Here is an 18,306-nt window from a genome sequence, read left to right as displayed (position 1 = left end):
TTTAGACCCAGGTGGGACTGACAGATTTTTTGTAGCAATAAGATACCAAATTCCAACCTGACATCACATGACAGAAAAAGAAATAAAAAAACTTACCCCAAAATACGTTTCTTTGCCATAACTTGAAATGGCCCTGCAAAGTTGTGGTGTTTGGGGTATAGGAGAGGGATTTGCATCTGTAAAGAATCCCTATTAACGTAACTAGAGCTTTTCCCTTACAGGCCCTCCCAATTCTGAAGAGATTAACCGAGTTTAGCACCTTTTTTCCCCTTCCTTAACAGGTGAAACCAAATTTGGGCCACCCATCATCCACAGCCTTGCCCTCCCCCAGGCTTTGCCACAGTCAGCAGAGCCCACGAGCTGACACAGCCCTTTTCTGAGCCCACGACAGAGACGTCAGGGCTTTGACAAGGAAGATTCTAGCCCCTGGGCACTCTTCTTCCTCCACCAAAGACACGAAGCGGCTTGCCCAAGCCTTGGCCTCATCAGCCACTCTTCCTTCACTCCTGCAGTCCTGGGGTCTCACCCATCGAGAGAGACTCCAACCTGAATGAGCCCAAAATATCTCCCAGTCAAGAAACTACAGCCTGGTTGGATTCCTCGTTGGCCCCCCAGTTTCCCCCTCTGGACTTTTCTTTCCACAGCTCTTCCAGCACCTACCATCCGTCCTTTATCAGTTTCCACAATTGGGAGGGCCTGGAATGGGAAAGCTCTAGGTACTTAATAGAGATTCTTCACAGATGCAAATCCTTCCTCCACCCCCAAGACAAGACAGCTTTGCAGGGCCATTTCAAACTATGGCAAAGAAACGTATTTTGGGGTAAAAGTTTTTTATTTCTTATTCTGTCACATAATGTCAGGTTGGAATTTGGTATCTTATTGCTACAAAGATTCTGTTCTGTCAATTCCATGTGGGTCTAAACTCTGAAAGGGATGGGATAATATTACGCATGTCCATGTAAATTTTTTTACAATTTTTTTTTTAAAATAGAGATTGGGTTTCGCCATGTTGCCCAGGCTGGTCTTGAACTCCTGAGCTCAAGCGATCCACTCACTTCAGCCTCCCAAATTGCTGAGATTACAGGTGTGAGCTACCATGCTCAGCTGCGATTTTTAAATACTAACACTAAACATTCATTTCCCTCCCCATAAGGTTTTTCCTAAAGCCTAGCTTTAACATCTCCACTCTGCTCAGAGATGGCCCTGGCTTCCCACTGTCTGTTGAAATGCCACAGTTGGGCTTGCACATGGCTTAAATGATCTTCAATGACGCCTTCAGGTTTTAGCTCACACCACACCTACCAGTCCCTGCACTTCACACTGAGCCATACTGAACACTTTCCCCCTCCGACTCCCTACCACTGCTCTTGTGTCCTTTGCCTCTGAATAAGTTCATGGCCACTTTCCAATGGAAGGAAAAAACCTTTAGCTGGTCTTACTGCTTCCTCTAACCCCCACTCCATCCGTTTGCCACGTGATTGTGTGTCTCTCCTGATGTAAAATCTAACCCCTTTCTCAAGGTCTTGTATTATACAACCCAGCTCCTGCCTGCCCCTCCCAGCTTCATCTTCTATCACTCTTCCTCTAGCTTGCTATGTTCCAGTTGCACTGATCCTGAAATGCTTCAAACACACCATGAGCCTTGCAAATACTATTTATTCCCTTTCCTCTCACATTTTCTATGGCTGGCTTCTTATACTTTAGGCCCCAGCTTCAACATTCCCTCATCAGAAAGGCCTTTCCCGATGACCACTCTGGCAAGATTGGTTCATTCTATCCCTGTTTCGTCATCTTTTTGGTTTGCTTTATATCACCTCTCAGTCAGTAATGGATTTTTTTTCTGTGACTTTCCTACTAATCATAAGTTCCTTGAGGAGACTATGTCTACCATGTTTATGGTTACAACCTCGTTGTACCTCCCAGTACCACTGCATAGAAAATATTTGACTAAATGATTTTTTTCTACTTTCTTGACATATCCAAATTCTATCTATTAAATCCAGGACCTGAAACACAGTAGATACTCAATAAATACTTCTTGAGATGCTAGTTATAATTAATGCTGCCTTCTGCAGGAAGCCTTCCCTGATCACTACTCTGCCGCTCACCCCAAAGTGAATTCTCTCTTCTGAGAGCTCCTACAGCACCTTATCTGTTCTCTTTGGAGGCCCTGAGTGAACTGCGCCTTATGTTGTAAGCGTCTATCTCCACATGTCACCTAATCTCTATCAGGAGCTTTTCAAAATATTCTTACCCTACTATTTACATTCATAATGCTGCATCAGGCATCACCTGGCATGGGCATGAATGTAAATTGTAGGGTAAGAACATTCATGAATGGGCATGAATGTTTGTGAAGGAAATGAATCAGCCAATGTGATGGTGGATGGGAAAAAGAAGGAAGGGTGTAAATGTCCCATGGTTAAACAATTTCTTTTTTTTTTGAGATGGAGTTTTGCTCTGTTGCCCAGGCTGGAGTGCAGTGGCGCGATCTCAGCTCACTGCAACCTCTGCCTCCTGGGTTCAAGCAATTCTCCTGCCTCAGCCTCCTGAGTAACTGGGATTACAGGAGCCTGACACCATGCCCAGCTAATTTTTTTGTATTTTTAGTAGAGATGAGGTTTTGCCACATCGGGCTGGCTGGTCTCAAACTCCTGAACTCAGGTGATCCACCAGCCTCAGCCGCCCAAAAGTGCAGGGATTACAGGTGTGTGCCCAGCCAAGTCGCTAAACAATTGACTCTTGCATTTCAGGATACCAAGCCCCATTCTGCCTATTTCATGTTGGAGGCTGTGTGACTCAAAGAAAGTGCTAAACAGTGCAACTTCCCCTGGTTCTCTAGCTTTTTAACAATCAATGAAGGGTTTCCAAGCACTTCTGGAACCTAGTCCTCTTCATGGGAACTGCAAAGAAAAACAGCAGCTCCATACAGCAGCAACTCAAGACAGTTAATGAATTTAAGGGAGGAGAAGCAAAGAAAAAGGAAACAAACATTTACTGAGTGCTGAGCTGGAAGCTTCAGTCTTCTTTCTGCCTTCCATGATTATTTATTCTTTACAATAATGCTGAATATACATTATATAACAACCTCCAGGGTGTTGGTTGTATTAGAAAAATGCATTCAAGGTATCTAAATAAGGCATCTGGCATATCATCGATGTGTCTGTAGTCCCAGCTACTCGGGAGGCTGAGACAGGAGAATCACTTGAACCCAGGAGCAGAGGTTGCAGTGAGCCGAGTGACAGAGTGAGACTCCGTCTCAAAAACAACAAAACAGGAATAAGGTGTAAGATTCAGGGATGCAATCAATTTCAGATAAAGCACGTGTGGCCTTACAACTAAGGGACTTCCTGCCACCTAGTGGCAATCTATGCTTGCTGCAGCGGGACGGCCGAGAATCCCAGGCCTCCTGGTGCAGACGCTGCAAACTGTAACTTGTGAAGGTCGAAATCTATCAAATATCATGGGTATTCACTCCTATTTGCAAAGGTTATTGCCAAAGAATTGTGATCTGAGAGGGCAAGACTGTTTTTCAGTGACCCCCACCCCTGCATTCTTGAGTATTCCTTTTGCTTCCACACCCCTTGAGTATGCTCCTTTAAACACTTGCTGATGGTGATCTAATGAATCTGTGCCCTTGAGACTTTACAAGTGTCCTGATCAGGGGTTAAGACTTGTCTTACTTATCTGTAAATCCCAAGGCCTGGCACAAAGGAAGCATCCAGTGAATGTTTGTTGAATGAATATAAGTGAATGCTTTTGACCAAACTCTATGACTCAGGTCAAGATTAAGGAGCAGTTTATTTGAATATTCTATATAGTAAACATTTCAAGAGGGTGGTGGGAGAGTGGAAGGGGCTTCTCAGGGAAGTGTCCAAGGCAGAACAAGGCAGGAGGCTCTTGAGCCGTTGACCTGCTTATAAGGCCGTGGATGCCCGGAACTTCTGGGTCAAACAGAACACGGCGGCCGTGAGGGCTGTGCACTGACGGGCCAAGAGTTTCACACTCAGGTCGTGGTAGCCTCTCTCACAGGTGGATTTAGCGGCCTCTACAAACTGATGGTAGGTATATACCACGTCCCTCAGGTTCCCCGCTGCCTCCTTGTGCCGGGTGGAGCAGCGGCTACAGTCCGTGAACTGAAAGCACAGGCCGGCCAGCTGGACCAGGTGCTGGAAGGTGTCACGCACGGCCCCCTGCATCTCTTCAGGGGACTGGTCCATTCTGATCACATGCTGACAGCTCGACAGGAGCTTCTGGGAGCCCATGCAGAGGCGGCTCCGGCTTTCGGTAAAGTACCAGGTGCACTTCTCTGGGGGATGTTTGTTTCCAATCCCCCAGGAAGTTTCTAAAATGTCTTGTAGCTCCAGCAAGCTCTCCATGAGTTGAATGAAACCCTCAGGGGTGCTGGCAGGGGTGGCTTTCAGCTGTCTCAGTGCCCTGGAGCAGTACTCTGGCCAGATGTGGCTTTTCCTCGACAGGGGTGCAGTGCTGCAGCTGTGGGCTCGGGCAGGCCTCCAGGGCAGAACCATCGGGCTTCCTGCAGAGGGCGGTGAGGTAAGGGGGGCTGTGGGATGTGTTTCCAAGTCCCTGTCTTCTTCCTCTGTCTCAGGCTGCAGGCCACGGAAGCACGTGGCATAGGAGAACTGACAGCTGCACTGCTCCATCCCTATCCTGGGAGACACCATCTCATTCATGCCTGCAAAACCCAAAGATGTGGCCATCCTGATGGCAGAGACTTCAGGATGGCTTTCTGGGGCAAAGCACAGAAAAGACTTATCAGCAGGAAGGCAGATGCTAGAGCTGTCACTTTTGCTTTCTGAGAGTAAGCAATGGTTTGAAGTTTCTAAGTGAGGGTCCTCTTGCAGACATGGTAGTGGCTCTGGCAGGGAAGGCGTGGGATTAAAACAGACCCACTCAGGGGTGTCCCTAGGGGCTGTATCTTCCCCTGTCACATGGTTAGGTATGATCTCCCCTACCTTCATCCCCTCTGTCTGCTTCCCAAGAAAGAAATCAGGGTCTAAATCCAACTCTACTAATAGTTTTTGTTCTTGAGCCTGGCAGGCTTGCCCTTGGGTTTCTCTGCTTTGTCCTTGAGGGTCTCTAGGGGGATGTGGTGGGATCTGCTCAGTCCCTGTTACAGGAGCATCTAAAGAAAAGGAGGTTACTATTTTACCAGCTGGAGAACTAACATCAAGAGTCTGTGAAATATTATTTGACACATCAGCCAGGGAGTCACCTGAATCCTTTCTAGATTCCTCCTGAAATCTGTCGCTGCCATTTTTGTTTGTAACTTCTCTATCTCTTTCCAAAGATAGTTGTCCTTGTTGCTCTTCCTTTGTAGGGATAGAAGCTATCTTCTCTCCTGGATTTATTCCACATTCATCACTTCTAGGCTCATCTCCAGGAGATAACAAGGGCTCTTTGTATTTGGGGGCAGTTTCTTGTATATGATTTGTACAAACAGATTCCAATCCCATTTCCAACTGGACTTGTCCCAGCTCTAGTGTGTCTCCTTGAGAGACATTAAGTAACCCCGGGTTGATGGCCAAGCAGACTCTGTCTGGGTTACGGTCACAACTGGAGAGGGAGGAGGAGCTGTCCCCATGCTCTATGGCGAGTTCTTTGGGGTCAGTGCTATCTGGGTCTTGAGATGGAGATAGGATTTGGGAAGGGCTGGCCTGAGCAGTATCTGGGCCAGATGAACCTGGGTTAGAACAGTGAGGAGTGCTTGCTGAGGAGCTGGCAACAGGGACAACACCAGAATTCTCTTTACTGTTGGGGTCAATCCGGAAGCGAATGGCAGAAATAGAAGACACTCGAGAGTCGATGACTGATTTGGTTTCCATGGTTTCGGGCTCCATCTCCATGACCCTGGAGGCTGGGTTTGAGCTCTTGGTCTCCCTCAGGGGAGCCAGCAGCCCCAAGGCCTTGGTCTCCAGAAGGCCAGGCTCACCCTGCATGTCCTGCAGAGAGGACACAGTTGGGGAGGGTGCACCAAGGGCCAGGTAGGGCTCCCTGTCATAGTAGCACACGCCATCTACACTCTCCAGGGAGGCGGACGGTACCAGAGGAAATGAGACCTGAGAGGTGTAGTCGGTCTGTAGGAAAGACCTCCTTTTCCTCAGGGTCTTGGCATACTTCTTCACCCCTCCCCGCCTGCTTGTCTCTCTTCCATCTAGCCCAGAAGGCAGGCTGTTCTCAGGACTACAAGCACTGGCCTTGTTCTGCAAGCTTGTGGCACTGGGTTCTGCAGCAGAAACAGCTCTGGGTCCTGGAAGTCAGGAAAGAAAAGATACATAAGAAAGCAGAAAAACAAAGAGGTTTATAGAGCTTGGGCTCAGGCCTTGGGCTTGCCTGGGTTCACATTCTGGCTGGGCTGTGTAACCTTGAGCAAGTTCAATCCTCATGTCCTCAATTTCCTTATATGAAAGATGGGGATAATAATTGTGATAGACTTCTTTTTTTTTTTTTAATTTTTTGAGATGGAGTCTCGCTCGGTTGCCCAGGCTGGGGTTCAGTGGCATGATCTCCACTCACTGCAACCTCCACCTCCCAGGTTTAAGCAATTCTTCTGCCTCAGCCCCCCGAGGACCTGTAACTACAGGCATCTGCCACCATGCCTGGCTCATTTTTGTATTTTTAGTAGAGATGGGGTTTCACCATGTTGCTCAGGCTGGTTTCGAACTCCTGACCCCAAGTGATCCACCTGTCTTGGCCTGGGATTACAGGCATGAGCCACCTGGCCTGGCCGACAGTTTTCTTTTTGAGACAGGGTCTCACTCTGTCCCCAGGCTGTAGGACAGTGGTGTAATCACAGCTCACGACAGCCTTGAACTCCTGAGCTCAAGCCATCCTTCCACCTCAGCCTCCCAAGGTGCTTGGATCATAAGCTTGAGCCACCACACCCAGCTGTGATAGATATCCCACATGCCTGTATGAGGAACCTGATAGAAACACAGACACCAGATCCAGACCTTCTGATGTCAGGGTCCCATGGACCCCAGAAGGCCCTGTGGGGCCACAGACAGCCTGTCCAGCAGGTTCTTCTTGCTTGAAGACCTCCTTTAATACAGCCCCAGGATCAGTGATAGCACAGCAACCTCGCTCTGCCGGGCACTCCTGTCAAGCCCTTTTCTTTTCCGTAAATTCTTTCCCTCCCACGAGGCCCAGCCCATTTGCCCCCTCTTCTGGGAAGCCTTCCCTGACTCCCACTGTTGGATTAAGCCCTCCCATCTCTGCTTGCAGCAGTTCTCTGGACCTCCCTTGCAGCGCTGCCACAATGCCTAAAATTTGGTCCATGGAATCTGAATCTACCTCCTCAGAAGTGGACAGGGACCCTGTTTTACTCATGAGTCTTCCTCTTAAGCCTTGGCCCCTGGGAGGTACTCAGGGGCTGCCTGCGGGTCTGCAGACGTGCACAGGAAGGCTCACCTGAGGGCGGGCCTGGGGGAGTGAGCTTATCAGCAGCATCATAGTATTCCTCATCGGAGCTGCCATCCTCAAAGGCCAGAGGTGGGTGCAGGGCCAGGGATTCCAGCATGGAGCTGGACTGGGCCTCGGTCCAGCCCTGCTGACCCCAGGCTGGCGGGGCGCCCCCTTGTCGGGAAGCTGTGCTCTCGGAACTGTCACTCAGGTGGCTGCCTGGGGAGATGCTGGAGCACAGGCTGTAGTAGTCGGCGTGGCTGCCTTCATACAGCCTGGGGTCCAGCCTGACTGTGCTCAGTTCTGGTGCCCAGCCAAATGTCTCCAGAGCGGCACTCTCAGAAAACTCTGTCTTCTGGCACTGGGGGTTGGCTTTCTGGGCCAGGTCCAGCAGGCAGAGGAAGCCACTGGTTTCAGTCCTGCTCCTCTCCTCCTGGCTGTCAGAATCAATGCTCTCCGGGAGGCCTGGTGAGCCCAAGTGGAAGAAGGCGGACCTGCTAGAGGAGCAGGCGTCTAAGTCATCCTCTTCCAGAGCGTCCATGGACTCGCTTGAGCCACTGGTCCTGTAGCCGCGGCTCTCAGTGTTAGCTGAGTCGGACGCCTCGGACTCGGCACTGTCTGTCATGCTGCTGGCCCCGCAGGTGCTTGGGCCCCTCCTCGCCACCTCAGGTGTGGGGCTGTTCCCAGTAGGCTGCTCCTCCTTTATGAGTGATCTGCAGGGTCCGAGCTTCACCAGGCGCCTGTCGGAGAGAGGCTCGAGAACGCAGTCCACCTCAGAGGACTCCTCTGAGTCACTGCAGGGCCTGGATTCGTAGCCTGCAACACAAGGTACACCAAAGGTTCCAAAACAGAATTCTCCCGCCTGTGTGTCCTTCTAGCCCCTCCACCCCCACCAACCCTAACAGACGAGAAAACTGAGGGCCACAGGGTGGCCAGCCTAAGATCGTGTTATACGGATGAACGTAGGATCCAAGGGACTCCCGCTTCCATGTTCTCCCCACGCTATCAGACCACCTGTCCCACATCGCGCTGAGCTAGAGGAGGCTGGACCCCACCTCCGAGGAGAACTGTCTGTTCATGGAAATGTGGTATTTACTTTGATTCCTCTTTGCGTGGCAGCACTGCCCAGGTTTCGTAAGTCCCTCCCCAGACCTCAGCTCTGTCCTGTCTGGGCATCCAAGTCAGATGGGGAATCATATTTTTAAAATACCACAGATCCTTGGTCCTGCCCGTGATGTACTGAGTCAAATCTCTAGAAGTAGGGCCTGAGAATCTGTATTTTTCGCAATTTTATGGGGAGTATGAGGCTGCTAGGCTGGCACCATTCTAAAGCCTGGCCGTCTGGACCCCCAGGTGCTATGGGCCTTGTAGGACAGTGAAAACTCATCCAGTGGCAGGTTTCCAGGAAGGACTGACGGCAGGAGGGTAGGGAGCACTGAGGCAGGTTGCAATCTCTTTTTTCCTGTTAGCCTCCAGAGTGATCTTTCTCAGGCTTCTTTCTGACCTCATCACACCCTGCTTAAACCCTCTGATGGCTACCCCTACGGGGACAAGCCTGACCTCTCCCACAAGTTACAGACTCTCACAATATGGCCTTGTTGCCCTTCTCACAGGACGGCCCTGGCCCCTCACCCAGTTAGTCCTCCCTTCCCTCAAAGATTGGCCCTAAGGCCTCCTCCGCAGGCTCTTTCCCACCTCCCAGGATGGCCCTGGACCCTCCTCTGCAGTTTAGTGCCCCCCAACAGGATGGTCTTCACCCCTCCTCTTTAGTCCAGTGTCCCTCTCACAGAATGACCCTGAGGCCTCCTCTGCAATCTACCTGCCCTTCTCATGATGGGGCTCCTATCTCTTTTCACCACCTCCCTTTTCCCTTCTTGCAATATGGTCCAGCCCCTCCTCAGGCACCCAGTCCCCCATGGCAGCCTTCCCCGCCATGCTCCAGCCACACATAGGGAGAGCTTCTTTCAGGTCACGGCTTTTACCTTGTGTCATTCCTCCAGGCCCCCTCGGCCTTGAATGATCTGTGTTCCTTTCCATGGCTGGTTAACTCCAACATGTTCTTCAAGATCGATTTCCAATACCTCTTCCTCTAGAGCACTTTCTCTGACAGGCAGCAGCGGTCCCCCCAGCCCCTCTATGACAGCCCTGTTCCCACTCCGTCTTGTCTCCCTGAGCAGGCTCTGAGGAGTCACCCGTTATTCATAAATACATTGTGTAAAAACAAAGGTAACAGGCTGGGCACGGTGGCTCACACCTGTAACCTCAGCACTTTGGGAGGCCAAGGCGGGCAGATCATTTGAGGTCAGGAGTTCGAGACCAGCCTGACCAACATGGCAAAACCCCATCTCTACTAAAATACAAAAATTAGCCAGGCCTGGTGGCATGTGTTTGTAATCTCAGATACTCGGGAGGCTGAGGCAGGAGAATCACTTGAACCCAGGAGGTAGAGGTTGCAGTGAGCTAAGATTATACCACCATACTCCAGCCTGGGTGACAGAGAGAGACTTCCTCTAAAAAAAATAAAAATAAAATAAAATAAAAAAACAAAGGTAAGAGATACTCCAAATTCATCACTTTCTAACTGTTTTACTTTATTTTATGAATACCTATTCTCTTGAGATGATTTCTACTTTATCCATATAGAGGAAACATGCTACGATGGTGTGTTACTAATGACCTCTTCTCATCTCCACATGTGGTGACAACACATCATGGTAGCCTGAAATTACTCATGGTGTGAGTGTTGACACCATGGAATTGGGCAATTTCCTCAAATCCTTTTTTCCCCCTGCAGGGAGTTGTTAAACATTTATCAGCATAGCCCTGGGGACACGCTGCACCAATGGTGCTGAAGCAAAAGTCTGACAGAAACTGGGAGCTGGCCTGGGAAACTGTCTTACCTCCCTTGCAGAGAAGTTATTATATACTTCAAGAGATTGCAAAAGAGTGCATGGGTATGGAAGAAAGGCCAGGTCATCTACTTAAATGACATCTCTTTTTGATGAGAAATAAGTGACATCTCTTTTTGATGAGAAATAATTACAATCTTTGAGATGGAGTTTCACTCTTGTTGCCCAGGCTGGAGTGCAATGGCGTGACCTTGGCTCACTGCAACCTCCACCTCCTGGGTTCAAGCGATTCTCCTGCCTCAGCCTCCCAAGTAGCTGGTATTACAGGTTTGAGCCACCACACCTGGCTATTTTTTTTTTCTTTTCTTTTCTTTCTTCTTTTTTTTTTTTTTTTGGTGGTACACACCACAGGCATGTGCCACCATGCCAGGCTAATTTTTGTATTTTTAGTAGAGACAGGGTTTCACCATGTTGGTCAGGCTGGCATCGAACTCATGACCTCATGATCCGTCTGCCTCAGCCTCCCAAAGTGCTGGGATTAAAGGTGTGAGCCACCACAGCCAGCCTAATTTTATATTTTTAGTAGAGATAGGGTTTCACCATGTTGGACAGGCTGGTCTCGAAATCCTGATCTCAGGTGATTCACCCACCTAGGCTTCACAAAGTGCTGGGATTACAGGCATGAGCCACAATGCCTGGCTGAGAAATAATAATAAAACACAGTGAATCTGAGGGATGATCTTAGGAAATACTGCAGGGAACTAGAGCTCTTCCACAGCATTCCTTGGTTTCAGGGAAATTTCAGATACAAATAAAACTTCTTGGTTTAGTATTCATGAAAAATCAACTGTTTACTAGGAAATAAGCAGAGAAATAGCTCCCATCCACTTGAGCTGAAGTCTCGGCTCAATTCAATTCACCACCTCCCTTTAGGCTGCCCTTACCTACAAGGCCAGTGAAAGGGGCCTGTCCTTATTGGGGCAAGACTCAGCACCTCACCTTCTTCTGCAGATACTCGGTGCACTTGTTTGTTTCCAGGCCAGAGGAAAATTGAGGTAACTGGGTCAACCAGCAGCCTGTAGTACCCAGCAATCAGGCAGGCTAAGTCTTTTGCACTGTTGGATTCCAGCAGCAAAGTCAGAACCTTTGAAAGCAAAGAGAAGTCTCATGTTTATTAAGGACCAAGGGACAGTCTGAAGACTGACAACAAAGCCATGTGGGACCAACGGGAGATTCCATGTAAATCTGGCCATGGTCCACAGGTAGGTCTCCCGGTGCCCCATATTCTCACTTGCAAGGCTTTAAATGAGGATATTCATGTACTCATATACAGACACCATCACATGTGTGCACCTGCGCATACACACACACACTCACATACACAGTAGGTTCTTCCCACCCCATCTATATGTGTCTTCTGCCTCCTCATCCTCTACCCCAGCCCTATATCCAAACTGCCCCATCCCCCCCATCCCCAAACTTCAATGGGGACTTTTCAAGACTTGACTTAAAAAAGAAAAAGGAGCAAGAACTAGTGGAGAATGAGGGAGAGAGTGGTAAGAAGAATAAAGCACCACTCTTGAGTATGTTGGGACTAAATCAAAGGAGGGCATGATAAAAGTAAGACCTTCCAGAGAGGCTTAGGAGGTAGCCTGCACTATTTACCCTTATTTTTATTGTTTTGAGATAGAGTTTTGCTCTTGTTGCCCAGGCTGGAGTGCAGTGGTATGATCTTTGCTCACTGAAACCTCTGCCTCCTGGGTTTAAGCAATTCTCCTGCCTCAGCCTCACAAGTAGTTGGGATTACAGGCATAAGCCACCACGACCAGCCCACTATTTACATATCTTAATGCCCACCACTCTAAGCTTTTGGGCAGCCGTCTGGTCCCATGCATGTGACAAAATCCTCTGGTGTTCTCCATCTACGTTTTTAAACCCAAAGGAAAGCACATGGTCCATCTCAGTTTGTACAAAAAAACCTTTTAGGACCTCTTAGGAAAATGTACCATTTACCACTTTCCCTTTGATAGAACAGGAGGGACAATTCATACTGTTAAGCAGATATTGGACATTAGACTTTATTTTAAACGCAGATAAACTAGCCTGGCCCCTATTTGGCCCCAAATTCCAGCAGCTGAATTCAGAATCTCTCCCCATTGTGTTACCTTGACGTCCTGAAGATACACTTTGACCATGCCCACTTTCTCAGACTCTTCTTTCAGCTCTACGCGGCTGATGCTTGCAAACTCTGCCAATGTGGACATGATGTTAAGTTTGCTATTGATAATCTGGCTAATCCCATACTTGGCTCCAACTAGAAGGGCAATGTAGGATTCTCTATCCTGTAACTGCAGAGGGTGGAAGGGGAATTAGTTTCCATTAGCAAGCTAGTAAAAATACATTTCACATGTAAGAAATAATACCTCTCTCTGCAAACTCCTTGATTCCTACTTCAGGTTCTAACCACCACTCCCCTAGACTACTGCCAGCTTGGGCCCCATCAACAGCTAAATCTAAGTGTAAATTTATCTCCCCCAAAACTCTTTCCAATACAGCCCTAAGCCACAGCCAAAAACACATCTGTATCTTCACATCTATATATCTTCATGCTCTTTGAATCCCTTCCCTGCCATCTTTTCCTATTTAAATCCTGATCCTTCTTTAAAAGCTTACATCAAAACCTACTGCCTATAGAAAGCGTCTGCCTAATCTCAGCCTCCTTAAGCCAGAAATGTCCCTTTCCTCTCTGTTGTTCCTGTTCCACTTCCTCTTACTTCTCTACTAGCACTGAGCACTTAATGACTTATTTTAATTATTTGTATCCAAGTCTCACTTTCCACGTTAAGTTCCTTGACAACAGAGTCTGCCTTTATCTCTATTTGTAACCCACAGTGCCCAGCAAGCACCCTGAACCAGTTCAATGTAGTTGGTTGCTTCTCCCACTGCCAGTTTTTTCTACTTAAACAAAGAATCCATCTATGTTTCCCCTTCCCCTAACTATCTGATGCTCTTCCTTTCTTTCAAAGCACTGATTCTCATCTACACCGTTAGGTTAGCAATCTGATTACATTGGCCCATCGCTGTAAATGACTGAGAGGCACACCAAATCTTTTGAAAGGACTTTGGTTAAAACCCCACTCTAATTGGTAAATTGGTTTTGTGCTGCAGAGTTCTGGGGCTGACAGTACTGAAGGAACGTGCTCTTAAACCACACCCCCCAGACACTGACTGCTGCACAGCACATGCCCTAGGCCTAGGCTCCAAAAAAAAAGAGGCAGGCAGAAGAATGGGAAGAGAGCAGAGAGCTTTTCTGCTTCTCCTCTCCCTTCTCAGCCCCACCCTTCATTCCTCCCTTCTTCTGAACAATCAGAGCCTCAGCTTGGCAGTCGAACACTCTTATTTTTCTTTCACGATTTCCAACTTTCCTCTTCACCCTCATACACCCAAAGCTCCAGAGTGAGCTGCTTACCATCCCCTTCCAACCCAGAATGCCTTTTCCTTTCTACTGAAGTCTGGCCAAATTCAGGCTTCCTCTTGCCTCTTTCCTCAATCCCTTCTCCTTCCTATACTTACCCTGAAGCAAGCAGTGCTGCCTTCTGTCTCCAAATTCCTCAGCAAAGAATCAGTGCTGAGGAGCAAAGAATCAGGCCTAAACCTGTCTCCTGGCTTTGTAGCTTGCTTCATCCTTCAAGGATGGAAATCACATCTTATTCAGCCCGGCTTCCCCTAGTATCTATCACAGGGGTAGCACCAAGCAAGGGCATGATGAATATTTTCCAGTAGGGTACTATTTAGTGTCCCAAACAAATTCTAGTACATGACAGAGTCCTTAGGAATTTTAGGCTAAAAGGTACATTGATTTTCTGCAGATTTCTAAGGTCCCTTACGTCAGTAGGATTTCACGGTTCTCTGATACATACCATTAAAGTAGCATTAAAGATTCTTCCACCATACGTCTTGAGTTCTCCGAGGATCTGTAGATAATTTAAACGTAGCTGGGCAGCAGAAATCAGTTGCTTAAATAGAAAAAAACCCAAAAAACAAAAAACTCAAAGTAAGGGCTTTACATTGGCCTAAAAACCAGGTAATATTGAAAATGTTTTCCACAAGAACAGAACACCAAACCCCACATGTTCGCACTCATAGGTGGGTGAACAATGAGAACACATGGACACAGGGAGGGGAACATCACACATGGGGGCCTGTTGGGCGGTCGGTGGGGGGGCTAGGGGAGGGACAGCAGAAGGTAGGGGGATTGGGAAGGGATAACATTAGGAGAAATACCTAATGTAGATGACAAGGAGATGGATGCAGCACACCACCATGACATATGTATACCTATTTAACAAACCCACACATTCTGCCCATGTAATCCAGAACTTAAATTATAAAAATATATGTATACACATACGTGCACATATATACACACACAAACACACACATGTACACACACACACACACACACACACACACACACGTAAAGAAAATATTTTCCCCACGGTTTCACAGCAGATAGCTGGGTGGGTTGGCAAAGGCACCTTCATTACCTTCTGTCGGGGTTCCAGCAAATTCTGGTTCCTCTTCATGTGGAAGCTAATGGCTTTCTTGATGTCTTTGCCTTTCATGTTTCGGAGTAAAGTTGGAGATATAAAGTTCTCTATTCCCCAGTCTTTCCTGCCATGAGACATTGGAGACAAGGAGGCCCATTTCTACAGTGTACTTGGCTCTAATGAAGAGCATAATTACATTTGATTCGGTACTTAATATTCCCATAATACAGCAATTACGAGCCACTTTCTCCTCCTCCTTTTCTCTCTCACACACACATACACATACTCTCCACAAAAATCCCACAGGCATTCAGGAATCAAACCTCAGTGATCATTTCGAGAGCACATTACTCTTGGTGTGGTGTGACACTCTACCAATCAGAGCAGGAGTTCTCAATTTTTTTCACTGTAAAATACGTCGCAAATAATGACAGCATATGTACAACACACTCTCGTGGGGCAACGCAGAGCTCCTGTGAATGCCCTAGGCCGAGCTTCAGAATGGTGCCAGCCTAGCAGCCTCAAAATCCCCCAGAAACTTGCTAAAAATACAGAATCTCAGGCCCCGCTACTAGAAATTGGACTCAGTACATAATGGGTAGAGCCAAGGATCTGCTGTATTTTTAAAAATGATTCCCCATCTGATTTTGATGCTCAGGCAGGACAGAGCTGAGATCTGGGAAGGGGCTTAGCAAACCTCATTGATGCTGTCCAGAACAATTCTAAGCTAAGAATCAGAAGGTGCTGGAATCCTAGGATTTGAAACTGCCCTTGTGGAGACATAATGCAATAGGAACTGGTTCATATCCATGGGAAAAACTGATTTCCAAAGCATTCCCACCATTAGAAAAGCTTAACACTGATGCTGGCAACAGATTTCCCAAGACATCCTCCCAGGAACTTGGAATTTACAAGGGGATCCTGTGTCGTTCCATCTGGAGTTGGCTTCTGTCCCAGAGAGAGCAGCCAGGTTCAGACATCTGGGGAAGCCAGGTCGGATTAGAGAGGATGCAGAGGGAAATGGATGGAAAGACAACAGACAGATAGATGGGTAGGTGGGTGACTATCCACTTTCTGTGGCATCTGGCCCTCCTGGCCAGGGGCCAGCAAATTATAAATGCAATGCAGCTGCCATCCCCTGCCACTCACTCTATATACTTTAAAGAGATCTTCTGTGGCTGGGCACAGGCGTAGATTCGTTCCTGGATGTGCAGGGCTGCGAGTCGGAGTGCAGAGCTACACTTCATTTCTACAGCAAAGCGCTCCTGGAGCACATCGCTGCAGCTCTAGAAGAGATGGGATAGAGCAAATGGGAAACAGAAGCAGACATATTGTGTCCCCTCATTCTCTCAGGTGAAAGGCAGCAGGACTAGGAGCTCAGCTTTGAGAGCTGGGTCTCACAGTTCTTGGCTGTGTGACCTTAGTTAAGTTACCAAGACTCTCTGAGCATTTGGTGTCTTCCATTGGTAGATGAGGATAGTAAAATCTACGTTACATGTTTCTGTGAGGCTTAAATTAGATAATGCATACGAAAGCAGGTGTAAGGCACACAGTATTGTACAAATATAAAGTATTGATGGCATTGTGGTTGCTATTACTATTATTATTATTTTCTGCCATCATTTCTGTAAGACTTAAGGCAGGCCAATCCACCTAGTCTGAGTTATCTTACCTTACCTGTAAAATGGTGATATCTGCCAAATGAATATTTTTCTTTTCTTTTTTTTTTTTTTGGAGACAGAATCTCACTGTGTCACCCAGGCTGGAGTGCAGTGGTATGATCTCAGCTCACTGCAACCATCACCTCTGGGTTCAAATGTTTCTCCCACCTCAGCCTCTTGGGTAGCTGGGACTATAGGTGCATGCCACCAAGCCTGGCTAATTTTTTGCATGTTTGATAGAGACAGGGTTTCACCATGTTGGCCAGGCTGGTCTCAAACTCAAGTGGTCCACCTGCCTTGGCCTCCCAAAGTGCTAACACTACAGATGTGAGCCACCGTGCCTGGCTCCAAATGATTCTTTTTCATCAGAATAAAAATGACATAATAACTCTCATCTAAGGAGGTAGAATAGAGCGAGTACCAGGCCACAGATCAAGAACCAGGTTTTGGTTCTGCCACTAAGTGGGTGACCCAAGCAAATCACATGACCTTTCCAAGACTCAGTGTCACCATTCTAAAATGAGGCTTTGAAGCACTAAGGCCCCTTTTAGCAATAAAAACTGTAATTCTAAAGATCCTAAAATAGTATTAGAAAATGTATCATCCACATTGAGGACTGAGCATGAATTTCATTCTTACATTGCAAATCTGCTAACACAGCAATTCAGTGATGGAAAAGGGAACGCTGAGCAATAGTCAGGCCCCTTTCTCCTTCAGATAAAGATAATCCCTACCAAGGAGTTGTTTAATTGCCTTGAGCTCACGTTCAAAATAACCCAGTGTGCCATCTTTGAGAACAACCACTGTTATTTTGGGGAGCACAGACCCAGTCACCTGCAGATAGAGGTATTCAAAGGCCACGGGGTCTTCTTTAAGGAGGTCCAGGGGGTCCTTGGGAACAAAACATACCCTGAAGAGGCAGCGGTAGTCATGTGACTCCTCCCTTTCTACCACCTGCATTGGGTAAGGGAGACACTGTTAATTTTCTAACCACCTTTGTCCTTGCAGTCACTCCACAAAACTACTCTGTAAAACGCAGACAGTGAAAGTCCCCAGAGATGTCAATTCTAGTGCTTCCCAAGACAGCCAGAGACCTTTGCTCCTACTTTGACTTTCTTTCTCATGGGTATAAAATGTAAAAGATTCAAAAGGCCACCATTTCCCACTCACCCACCCTCAGTTTCCCTTTCCAGGGGAAACTCCTATTTCCAGTTTTTTGTGTGCCCCTTCCAGAGAGCATTATCGTGTTTCAATATATGTCTATTCTTTTCTCTTCCACAAATAGTAATAGAGTATACATAACATTCTGCACCTTACTTTATTTCACTTAAACTATCTTAGGGATTTAATTGTATTTTCTTTCCCAGTGCAAATGGAATAGAAGCCATTAAAATGTCTGCAAGCAGTTAACCTTCTAATAGATGAGTGCATTGGGTAAGAATTTATCTCCAAAGAGGAATGCTCAGGGTGGCTTTTATGAGGTTACATCTTACTCATTTCCAACTGCTAAAATCCTCCTCATCTTTGTAACATACTCAACAAAGATTTGTTGAACTAACCTGTGTTTACCTTTAAAAAGTTGGGAGATTGAGTGGTATAGACCGTTTGGCTGTGTTTGCCCTATTCTGCCATCAGGAACCGTATCAGGGAGGTAAGTCCCACAGGAAGGGCTTAGATGCAGCAACAAATGCTTCCCTAACACCTCAAAGGCAGCAGGTGCAAGGGAAGACCATCAGAGCTAGAAGCAGAAGATCAGGGTTCTATCAGCTGTGTTACCTTGAGAACATCACCTTCCCTCTCTAAGCCTTTGTCTCCACATCTGCA

General features: G+C 47.4%; 2 protein-coding genes across 28 annotated transcripts in view; one reads left to right on the top strand and one right to left on the bottom strand.

Annotated features, from left to right (window-relative positions):
* EXOSC3 (exosome component 3) overlaps positions 1–18,306 on the top strand; it is an 85,809-nt gene that overhangs the window by 45,347 nt on the left and 22,156 nt on the right. For 3 of the 5 annotated variants that reach the window (XR_013535481.1, XR_013535482.1, XR_013535479.1), the window contains one exon: positions 282–3,276. The exons of the other annotated variants lie outside the window; for them this stretch is intronic. The gene's annotated coding sequence lies outside the window, so the exon portion shown is untranslated. Of the gene's footprint in view, positions 1–281; positions 3,277–18,306 lie in introns of those variants that run through there. 5 annotated transcript variants of the gene reach the window in all.
* FRMPD1 (FERM and PDZ domain containing 1) overlaps positions 3,783–18,306 on the bottom strand; it is a 159,989-nt gene continuing 145,465 nt past the window's right edge. For all 23 annotated transcript variants that reach the window (XM_078372521.1, XM_078372531.1, XM_078372565.1 and 20 more), the window contains 8 exons: positions 17,317–17,436; positions 15,971–16,107; positions 14,819–14,945; positions 14,192–14,287; positions 12,437–12,619; positions 11,271–11,415; positions 7,432–8,238; positions 3,783–6,271 (listed from right to left, as the gene is read on the bottom strand). In XM_078372521.1, the coding sequence (XP_078228647.1) occupies positions 3,918–6,271; positions 7,432–8,238; positions 11,271–11,415; positions 12,437–12,619; positions 14,192–14,287; positions 14,819–14,945; positions 15,971–16,107; positions 17,317–17,436 (3,969 nt within the window). In that variant the 3' untranslated portion in view covers positions 3,783–3,917. The remainder of the gene's footprint in view (positions 6,272–7,431; positions 8,239–11,270; positions 11,416–12,436; positions 12,620–14,191; positions 14,288–14,818; positions 14,946–15,970; positions 16,108–17,316; positions 17,437–18,306) is intronic.

Source organism: Callithrix jacchus, chromosome 1 (genome assembly GCF_049354715.1).
Source record: "Callithrix jacchus isolate 240 chromosome 1, calJac240_pri, whole genome shotgun sequence".
NCBI classification, from domain to species: Eukaryota; Metazoa; Chordata; class Mammalia; order Primates; family Cebidae; genus Callithrix; species Callithrix jacchus.
The sequence above is the reverse complement of the archived record's forward strand: the minus strand, read 5'-3'. Positions and strand labels throughout refer to the sequence as shown.